The following is an 11,144-nucleotide window of genomic DNA, read 5'->3' as shown; positions in this document are numbered from 1 at the left end:
CGGACCACCAGTTTAAAAAAGACACCTGTAAAGTTGCTGACAGGACACCTTGAACAGTAAGCAAGGGAACTTATTACTGTTGTATTATGAATTTTTAATCCATGAAGATTTTGTATACGTAAAACTTTCCCAAGGCCTAGAAGAGCTTTTTTTTATGTGTGTAACATCATCTCAATGTAAAGTCTGTGGGTTCGGTCACAGGTGTAAACGCTCTCAAGACGCATTGAGGACGCATTTCAGATCTGATCACTCAGACCAAATCCGGAGGTGGTCTGGGCCACATGTGGCCACATTCTTTTAGCAATGTGAATGCAAATGTGTCCTGGGTCATATTGAAGGACCAACTATTTAACTGACTTCCTCTGCAACAGTCTCATATTGGACCAAATATTTTATTATTTCAAAGAGGTCAAACCTTATTCCATTGTAGAGCTGTGACCAGCGCATTGATTCGCTCAACCCATATTTGTCCTGCTGCCTCTCCCTCTGTCACACACAAACACACTGACCTGTCTGTTGGATTGGCTAAAAACAACTACGCATACGTATTTAATTGCATCTAGAGCGGGAATGTGAGATCTGATCACCGGTGTTCACTCAATGCACATGTGTAGATGCATTTAATATCAGGTGTGAACTGATGTGCTTAGAGCTTTTCACTTGTGATCAGTTCACCTGAAGCCAATATTAATGCCATAGCCAGGTCTAAACAGGGCCATTGGCTACCTTCTTAGTGTTCTCTCAATCATTTCTACCTCCACCAAGGAGGTTATGTTGTCATTTGTGTGTTTGTTTGTCAGCTGGATTATGCAAAAAGTAGCCAATTGAATGGAGATATTTTGGGACAGATCTGGATAATTTACTATGAATTTTCTTTGAAGTCTGGTGTATGTTGTTTGTCATTAGCAGAGGTCTGCGCTAGTAACACCTAGTAAGACCTAGTAACACCTTGAAATTCTGACTTGCCATTGGAAACCCATTTACAGATTCCACTCCATCCCACCTTTCAATTTAGCCCCCATTAGCCTACTACTGAGACACGAAAACTCAAGACAAAAATGTAAGAGAAATGGCTAAGGAGAAATTTAAAGTTCCTTGCCTTCATTTTAAATTGTCTGTTGCACTTTGCATGAAAGGATATTTGATGTTGCAAGAACAGGATTACATTTACAACCTGCAGTCTGTCTCCAACTAATAACAACGATAAAACTTGCGAGAATATTGAAAAAAAGATGACTTCAGTGTTGAATTTTTGTGTCTAGTATTTTTCCTGTTCTACCCTCCCCCCTGTTTTCTCTGCTTCCTCTTTGTTTGCTTGATCTGCTTGATCCTCTCCGAGGTGCCTTGTCTCCTCCCAGCGACAGCTGCGGCTCTGTGATTGGCTGGCTGTGGGGAGAGGTGGGATTTGTTGGCTGTTTTTCTAGTTACAGGGTGAGCATAGTCCTCAGTTTCGGTAGCAGCCAGTCACAACGGACGACACAGGCGTTGCCTGAAAACGTTTTAAGCAGTTTTTATGGCTACATAAATAGCCTTTTATTACGTATACAAACAAGGAAAATATCCAGCCCGGTGGAGGAGTTTTGTTATTTGTCCCACGATAAGGATAAGAAAGGGAATAAGGGATTTTGTCTCGGGCTCTGTCCTTCCTGCTCAGCCCTTTGTTTTTCAGTGTTTCGCTCGAGCAGGCGACCAGCAGCGCCCCCGTGCGAACCAGCAGAAGAGAGTCCGAGGATAGGGAGCCAGACAAGCGGCCGAGTTTCTTGCCTCCCGTGCGACGTGGGTCCCCCCAGCTCAGCTGTCCGATGCGGAGTGAGGATGAGTCCCGCTCTAGAAGCCCTCATGCAGGCGGACGGGACTCCTTATCCCGGAAAAGGGGTGATGCTTGAGCCATTCGTGCACCAGGTGGGAGGCCACTCCTGTGTGCTACGATTTGGGGAACAAACAATCTGCAAGCCCCTTATACCCCGGGAGCACCAGTTCTACAAGAGCCTCCCCCCAGAGATGAGGAAGTTCACGCCTCAGTATAAAGGTAAGACCCCAATCCATCTTAAATCTGGAGGAAATATCAGCTGTCACAACGGTGCATGAGTGATGTTGTTTTGGTGCTCAGCATGAATCCTTTCTCTCTTCTTCCTCATCTTTGTGCTAATAATTTGTAATATATGCTGTACTCTTGGCTGCATTTAATATCTCAAATGGAAAAAAAAAAAAAAAAAACATCCATTTAGATCTTGAGGAGACTATTTCCCTTTAGGTAAAGGGTGGTGATTGGTTGTTAAGTGGGCTTGAAGAACATGGCGTACACAACAACACGCTGCAAAAATGTATTTTGATATTTATAGATGGATGCATTCCTGTTTTCACATATTGTGACTTGTGTACAGTGTCTGTAGTGTTGGCAGATGGCAGGCACTGCTTCCAGTTTTCTGGATGTAATCCTGATGTTTGTGGTGGGTTTCATGTAGCATCTTAGCTGATGGCCTGACTTCCTGCCAGGAGGATGAGTAGCCAGAGGTCTTTTAAGTGCCGTGCCTGGCTTTTAAGAAGGCTACGGTTTCAGGATGAGATAGAGTTCAACGGGGATCAAAAATAAATGGGACAGACCACCAGGGGAGTCATTCACAAGCCAGTTGAGGAGATTTCAAGGTCTGGTTTCAGGTCCATCACAGAAACATAGACACATACACATTTTCATCTACACACACACTTGTAATTGGAATATCAGATTCCCTGGATGCGTCCAGGCCCACCGTCTGTCACAGTTTCACCCACAGACAAAGACACCCAGTACATGCAGGTACAGACGTCTTTAGGGGGCCGTATGACGGAGGTAAGACACACGCGTGGTATCGGACTTCTCAGTAATGCAGCGTGGGACTATAAAAAGATCCAGGAAGAGGATTGGGATTTGGAGGGCAGATAGTAGAGGACTTCTGGGGCCTTTGAATGCTCCTCACCATTGGCATTCTCCTATCTCTTACACATCACACAATAGTAAGAGCATGCATGCATGGGACACCTTACAGTGGCCTGTAATTGGAATGAAGTTGACAATGAATGCACAAAATATTGTGAACACTGAGGCTTTCATGAAGATGTAGATGATGAGATGTACACAATTTAGGTGTGGACGTTAAAGCTTTGAGCATGATTGTAGCATTATCTGTGTTCGCTGTAAATCATGATGGTCATTTGGAGGATTGGACAGAACTTGAGAACCCAATAAAACAATTGTGATTGATAATGATCTGCAACACTTTCAAACTCCTGCCAGTATGTTATTGTCAATTTATTATTAGGCTGTAAAAATCTTAAGCGATGCATGTTTATCACTAATTTATGAGCCTTTCTATCGAATTAAGTCCGAGTGACTCATAAATTCCCACACTTGGCTGTGTGGTGTGATGACAGTGCAGCTCTGAGCAGACACCACAGTCCCTCAGTTGGACTCTAGAGGCGGGGCTTCTTGCAGGCCGGTGATGTCAGCGCACATGACATCAGAGAGGCCTCGGGCTGCGGAAGAAATATGGATGCTGGGTCCTCAGGCCTGACGCTTTACATGCAAAAACACCATGGTTCTTTCTAATGTAAACGTCAGCTCTTGAGTTCAGGTTTTTCCCATTGTAAACGTGTCATTTATTCTGTTGTTGTTTTGTAATGTGACTGCTCCTCCTATTACTTGTATTGCTGGATGCAGTGTACCATGTATCAATTTGGTTGTTGTGTCCATATCTCTGCCATTTTCTCTCTTGATCTATTTCAACCACATCCCTTCTTCCTGTCTGTGGTTTATCTGTATCAGCCACTGCAGCTGTGATGTTTATTCTCAGTGTGACACCTCCCCCACCCTGCGATGCACAGGCCCTTCTATGGACTTTTACTGGGGGCCCGGGGGGGTGTACGTGTTTGTGGATCATGTCATAAATTAGCGTGGGCATTAAGGTACACTGTGTTTCTTAAATCATTAAGAGGATTCTAGAAACACCTGTTGTCCCATTTCCAGCTTGCTGGTTTGTGTTTGTAAAATTGTGTTGATAATCACCTCTAAGTGGACTCTGTAAAAAAAAATTTTAAAAATTGACCTCGAGATGTATTTTCAAGCGTTCCACAACTTTGTTTGTTTCATTTAAACATGGTCATGGACTGTGTGGACTGAATCATTGCATATTAATACTCTGTACTATGGTTATGTGAGTCTTCACTGTGGCCTGTTTTGCTGCTGTTTCTGTATGTGGAAAGAGAGAGCTGTATTTCATTTTCCCATGACAGCATGAAACTCTGTATCATGAGTTACTGTATGTTTTTCATGAGGATGTTCAGCAGTTGCTTAATAAATGACCTGCTCACTTTGACACATTTCATCCTTTTGTGGTATTTTGTGCGTCTTGTTTTCTGATTATTTTGTGATAAAAACACTGTGCTGTCTGTTCATGTGCTGCTTTCCTCTTTCATCTCTTCCTTTCATTTCCACTTTCTGTGTGTGGGTGGACATATGATCAGACTGTCTAAATGTATCAAAATCTTCCAGGAAATGTGTTTTAAAATGTAAACATAGACATATATGGAAAGTGTTGTCCTGGCATTTTATTGAGGAAATTATTACCAAACGAAAAAAAAAATACTAATAACTACTCTCCTCCTCTCCTCTTTCAGGTGTGGTGTCAGTCAGTTTTGAGGAGGATGAGGAAGGGAACCTGTGCCTCATTGCCTACCCCCTCCACAGTGAATCAGGAGACCTGGAAAACAAAGATCCCTCAGCAGACTGCGAGCCTAAGACCAAGATGCTGAAGTGGAGCAACAAGAAACAGTCCACTTTGCTTCTGGAGAACGACAACTACAGCAAGGAAAGAGCTCGACACAGTCGTAAGGAAGACAAGATCATGAGGTGAAGATGTTTGCTTTAGCACCTTCATGCGTTTGTAGACTACAAGACAGGTCATCAATAAGTTCTGTAACACTAAAGTTGACATTTGTCTGTCTTGTCACCTTTCGCAGTTATAATCGTGATGAGGTGGTGGTGCAGCAGCAGCAGCAGCAGGCGGAGGTTCTCTACTTCAGCCTGGAGAAGGGCAACGTGGTGCCACAGATCAAACACAACCCCTGGAGTCTCAAATGTCACCAGCAGCACTTACAGAGGATGAAGGAGAATGCAAAACACCGTAACCAATACAGTATCCTTTCATGACTAGGCGTCTCAGTGGGCGGTGAAGCGCACAGTGATGGATGGATCTTGGTTATGAATAAAAGTTTGAATATACTGTGTTAGTTTGTGGGTCTTTTGTTGTTGTGTGATCCTTGACCCCCTTTCACAGAATTTATTCTTTTGGAGAACCTGACGTGGCGCTACACAGTACCATGTGTCTTAGACTTGAAGATGGGAACTCGCCAACATGGGGATGATGCATCAGAGGAGAAGAAAGCCAATCAGATCCGCAAGTGTCAACAGAGCACATCTGCCTCTATTGGAGTGCGACTTTGTGGCATGCAGGTATGGTAGCGATGCAACTCAGCTCCTCTACATTTGAATTCTCTTGTGGTGCTTACACTGTGCCTGGGGAGCTGTAATACTCATGTTTCTGTGTGACTCCTGCAGGTATACCAGTCAGACTCAGGCCAGCTGATGTTCATGAATAAATACCACGGTCGTAAGCTGACCCTCGCAGGTTTCAAAGAGGCCCTCTACCAGTTCTTCCACAATGGGCGTCGCCTGCGTCGAGAGCTGCTGTCCCCGGTGCTACGCAGACTCCGCGAAATGCAAGCTGCCCTGGAAGCCTGCGAGTCCTACCGCTTCTACTCTAGCTCCCTGCTCATCATCTATGACGGAGACCCCCCCAGGACTCCCACTAGACCAAGACACCGTGGTGGGGAGGAAGGTGATGAGGACGAGCCATCAGATGAAGAGGAAGAGGAGGAGGAAGATGAGGAGGAGGAAGAGGAGGGGGCTTTTGGTTTCCCTCGTTCCTCCTCAGCAGGTGGCAGCAGCAGTGTGGCCGCAGCGAGTAGTAACAGTGGCAGTGGTCGCTCCTCCCACGGCTCAGGAGAGGCCAGCAGCCCGGTGGTGGACGTGCGCATGATTGACTTTGCTCACACCACCTGTCGGCACTATGGAGAAGACAGTGTAGTGCATGAAGGCCAGGACAGTGGCTTCATCTTCGGCCTCCAGAATCTGATTACTATCATTTCCCAGCTGGAGGATCACAGTACTGACTGAAGCTGCAGTGGAGTCTGAATGGTCTGAATTTCTAGCCTGGGAAAAGGCTCGCTGAGCTGAAACCCCTGCTACTCCAAGGTGCATCGTCCTTATGCCTACATGGGGGTCTGACCCTCCTCTGCTTGGAGGGAACCTCAGACACCTCAGGGTCAGGGGAGAGTCTGTGTGGTCGTGCACTCTCCCTCACTTGCCAGAGGACAGGGCTGCCTGTGCCCTTACTTGCACTTTTCTCTTTCTGAGACTGCTCCTTTTCTTTGTTATTCGTGGTAGGAGAAATGTTGTTCGAGACAGAGGTCTCTTAACAAACACCAGGACTCCTGTAGCATCCTAGGACTCTCCTCCTCTGGTACAGACAAGTTTCTTTATTGTTAAATTCTCTCTGAGAGAGAGAGAGCGAGGCAGAGATAAGTGAAGCTCAAGTGTAGTTCTAGGAGCCTGACGTGGTGCTTTACCTGTGTTATGACATATGTTTTTTTTTTTTTGGATGAAGTTTGGACTACCAGTCCCTAACAGCACAGCACATTATTAGTGAGGAAGATGACTGTACAAGCTGACCATGGCTGGCTAGGTCAGCAGCCTTGTAGCAATTGACAACTTAAGCTTCTGATAAGGACATTTTGTGTTTATATTGGTGTCTTTTAAGACCCTCTTAACAAACAAGGTTTGTGTGTCCACCGGGCACTTGGATTTACACGTTTTGGTGGAAGAACAAGATTATTTAGGTCTAGAAGAAGGGATTTGCCTTTTTTCAACAGTTGTTCTCCCCTGTCCCTTTTGCCTATAAACACAAGACATTTTGAAAAGGGGATTGCAAAGGGGATATTATCCTTGTTTTGTCACTGTCTTTGTTTTCATCTGATTTTTCCTCTTCATTCCCGAAACTTTGACTAAACAAAGAGAATATATTGATTAAAAACACTAGTTATAAAGACTATATAGAGACTATTTATTTGAAAGGATTGTTTAAAAATACAAAAAAACAGTGGAAACAAGTACATTCCATATTACCACTATAAATGTTCTGATACCGACTTTGATTTATTTTGTTATTGCAAGAGCGGATACCTCTCTTGTATACTTGTGTGTTAACAGTGTCTTGATTAATAAAGGCATTCATTTGTGGTAAAAAAAAAAAAACATGGTCTATGGTCATTTATGTTCATTTACTGTGTGTGTGTGTGTGTGTGTCTGTGTCTGTGTGTGTGTGTGTGTGTGTGTGTGTGTGTGTGTGTGTGTGTGTGTGTGTGTGTGTTAGAGAGAGAAAGAAATACATTTACTGGGCGGGAAGTAGTGAAGTGAAGTGGGGAAAGGAAAATGAAATGTGAGCAGGGAAGTGAAATGTGAGCAGTGAATGCAGCTGTAGAGTGTTGCTTTAACAATAGGATGCAGTGCTGAGGGGAAAATGAGTCATTGTTTCAACAGTTAGTCATACTCAAGGAAATACCCACGTTTTGACCTAATCATCCTTCACCTTACACAGTACAACCGACTTATAAATCTTAATTATACACTGATGTGACGAATGAAAATTAGAAAATTGAATTCAGTTTTCCAATTTTCTATTTTTCATTTTTTGGACAGAAAATTGAACTGACAAGCATCACATGGACTCTCCTTCAACTGAGGGATGCAAAGTGATGGACGACCTTTTCAGTTAGCCAAGAGACGACGTCTAAATAAATTAAGCAAAAACATGTTCCAGTAAGTTATTTGTGTAAAATAATAAACAGAGTGAATGTAACCACTATAAAAACATTCTTTAACGCCACCAAAACCATAGAAACAGTGGGCTAAGTTTTTGATTTCAAACCAAGTTGACAAATGATCAAGGTTCAAACTTTAAAGACCCAATTTAACTCATCCAAATTAAGTAGAACAAATTCGCCATTTTACCCGAATCATCTTCAGCTGGGAGAATGTTTGCAGACTTGTTTAAAGATCAGAGTGGAGAAATATGTTTTTCTGTAAGTGAGATGGTTGAGATTTTATTGCAGATCATTCAGTTGGTGAGAGCTGTAACACCAGAATGCCGAGACAGACAAAACCTGTGGGCCTGGTTGACACATGTGATGTGATGAAGCTGTGAGAGGTTGATGGATGTGACCTTGACTGTTGTGTCAGTCACATCATATACAGCTGTGGTTGAATTAATGGAATTTGAATTTACTGTAGCAGCCTTAAGCAAAGTGTTCGTACGTAGTAACAAGAGGTCATGACGTGAGCTAAAACACCAGGACCTGGTGCTGTTTACTTCTCTTCTGAGTGTAATTTACATCATTTAGACAAATTCATCCACGGGAAACTCGGTGCGAAGAGAACAGGCTTTGGGATTTTTCCTTTGTTTTCACAAGTTTGTTTGAGACGGCGTAAATACAAAGATTGCAAACATTACTTTCCATGCGTCATCATGGTCACAGAGTTCATTATTAAGCAGTTTAGTTGGGGTTTTTGGCCCAGTTGCCATTCAGCGGTGACATCGGTGACTGATCTGCACCAGGCCGGCACAGCTTAGATTATGGACTTCAAACATGAAAAACTTCTATTAAAGCTGTAGTGCTAAGCAGGAAGCATTACAAGGTGTAAGCCAGCTCCTACATGTCCCAACAGCTCCAAAGCAGCAACCTCAGATGACCAGTATTTGTTTAACATATTTTATGGACCCTGAATTCTGTAGTGAAAATTGTTGCCTGTCAAAACCGGCAGCTTTTGTAGTCAGCCTAATCGGCTTTCCAGTACCGGAAAACACCCGGAGCTAAGGAGGGTAAGTCCACGGAAAGACTGGCTGTGTGGAAAGTATGCCTAGAAAGCTGCGTCACTCTTCAGCGACTTGGCACACCTGCCTTACAGCCAGGGTGGGGTGATTTGAGGCTGTAGACTAACTTTCTGAAGACCATGAGGTGTAGTAGATACAGTAGCAGATGCTTGCTTTCAACACCTGACAATCTCCTGACATTTGACATGGGCGGAGTAGGTAAACAAGATGTTGATTCTAGGCTTGTGTGTGTGTGAACATTAGCATACAGTTCACACTGGTCTGACTAATAAACTGAAAGTCCTTAGGACCACCACAACCACACATCATCATAATAGCCACCATTCACTTTCACTTACCTAAGACTGACTCAGAGCCTACAGATAACCCACATTACGACACTTTATGTGCAACATTCAGCTACAGGATTATTCATACATATCCTACAGAATAGCTGAAATAGAGAAATGTAAAACACGTGGGCATGGGTGGATCTAATCAGGTTTTCAAGCTTGAATGGATAAAGCAATATTCAATCCAGTTATGGGGTCGGAGAGATGATAGCATGAAGCACAAAATGAGAGGGATTATTATTTCCTCTTTTCGGATCTTAAAATAGCTCATCTGCTGCCTTCTGCAAAATAGATTTAAATCCATATGTTTTACTCCTTTGCATGGTTTTAATGATGACGGCCATAAATACATGTGATTTAGGAAAGAAGAGAATACTTCATCTGTGTATTGAGACAGTTCTTCACTTGAGATTATAATGTGAGACGGGTTTTTTTTGGATGAGTGGGTTCGTTTGTCTGAATTTTGTCTGAGTTGTATGTGTGTAAGTGAGCCAGTGTGGGACATAGACAGTTGCCTTGGTGACTGGACTTTTTTTTTTTTACATTATCAGTGATACATAACTATGGCAACAGCGCCTGTATTTTTCGCATTTCTGAAACCACCTCAAAATGCAGGGTTAGGTTGGCCTCATTGATCGTGTAAAAATATTCTCATAACCTGACTACTGTGAATGACAGGGAACAATATCTAAAATAATGCCATAGTGTGGAGTGAAATGAAAGTCAACTTAAAAAGCATCCTTTTGTTTTTACTGGATTAGGAAGCCTGCTTTATTTCACAGAAATCGCTCAAGAAAACACAAATTATCAGCTCAACACTAACAGGTTTACTCTAAGTGTAATCAGGCTTAATGTTAAAGGATCAAAGTAGAGGTTTTGCAATGTCCTGAAAGAACTAATAAATCCTGATTGACCTCAATAGTGCACAGGAAAAGTGTGAGTTATGATGTAAGAGCCGGTGTGACTAATCTTACTCTGATGATAACGCCTGAATGCACAGTTCTTGTGGCATACGTGGCGGTACACACACAGGTGTTTGTTTATGTGTGTGTGTGTTTGCTACAAGGAGGCCTTTCCTGCATACATGGTGGTGTATAAACACATGGTAAGAAAATCGTCACAGTTCAAAGGTTATGGAATTTCTTGCCTGATTGTCATTCCAGCTACTCAAGTGGCTTTAAAGGGCTTTCTGTTGCAGGATGTCATCTCATGCTGCAAAAGAAAAGTCACCAAACCAGTGAAACAGGATGTGTAAAAAAACAGATATTTGATTCTGCAGTAGAGCACATGCACTCTCATTCTCCCTGCAGCAATAACAGATGTGCATGTGGTCCTAACATAACCGAGACAGGAGGAACAAATCAGAAGAAGGTAGGAATTTATACTGCATGGATAATGTTTTAACCTAAGGTTCAAACAATGGATAGAGAAAGGCATCACTGATCTATGGACAATACTCAAAGATATTTACGGTTAGATCACATGTCATCTCAGCCTTTTACTGTACTAAGCCGTAGGTCCAATGAGAGTAAGCTCAGTGTTACACATGGGGATCAGGGCTAAATCTTGTATTATAATGGTACAAAATGTGTATAGGCCTACTATAAGACAGTGTACTACCACACAGCCCAGATCAAAAGCAAGTAGTTAACTACGCACCGACCATGTCGGAGGCTCTTTGGCAACCTGCAGGCCAACGACACTCATGTTTTTTTGGCGCAAACATTTGCATTTCTGGGACTATGTAAATGCAACCATAAAACCATAAAAGAAATCTGCCATTTTAAGCAACTGTGCCATGATGTGCCTGGGGAACATCGAGGAGGAT

General features: G+C 43.0%; 1 protein-coding gene across 1 annotated transcript; it reads left to right on the top strand.

Moving 5' to 3' along the window:
• Positions 1-1,439: 1,439 nt before the first annotated feature.
• On the top strand, positions 1,440-7,348 carry ip6k2b (inositol hexakisphosphate kinase 2b). The gene is made up of 5 exons (XM_056401055.1): positions 1,440-2,029; positions 4,654-4,885; positions 4,996-5,171; positions 5,313-5,488; positions 5,594-7,348. Exons 1-5 carry the CDS (start codon positions 1,816-1,818, stop codon positions 6,209-6,211), a joined length of 1,416 nt encoding a protein of 471 aa, XP_056257030.1. The 5' UTR covers positions 1,440-1,815; the 3' UTR covers positions 6,212-7,348.
• Positions 7,349-11,144: the final 3,796 nt, after the last annotated feature.

The sequence above is a fragment of the Seriola aureovittata genome, chromosome 2 (genome assembly GCF_021018895.1).
Source record: "Seriola aureovittata isolate HTS-2021-v1 ecotype China chromosome 2, ASM2101889v1, whole genome shotgun sequence".
Taxonomy (NCBI): domain Eukaryota; kingdom Metazoa; phylum Chordata; class Actinopteri; order Carangiformes; family Carangidae; genus Seriola; species Seriola aureovittata.
The sequence above is the reverse complement of the archived record's forward strand: the minus strand, read 5'-3'. Positions and strand labels throughout refer to the sequence as shown.

Bases quoted from the DNA above. Each gene is read 5' to 3' on its own strand.
- ip6k2b (XM_056401055.1), top strand. From the start codon at position 1,816: ATGAGTCCCGCTCTAGAAGCCCTCATGCAGGCGGACGGGACTCCTTAT. The intron at 5,172-5,312 runs GTATCCTTTCAT...CCCCTTTCACAG, and splicing joins AAAACACCGTAACCAATACA to AATTTATTCTTTTGGAGAAC. The intron at 5,489-5,593 runs GTATGGTAGCGA...TGACTCCTGCAG, and splicing joins TGCGACTTTGTGGCATGCAG to GTATACCAGTCAGACTCAGG.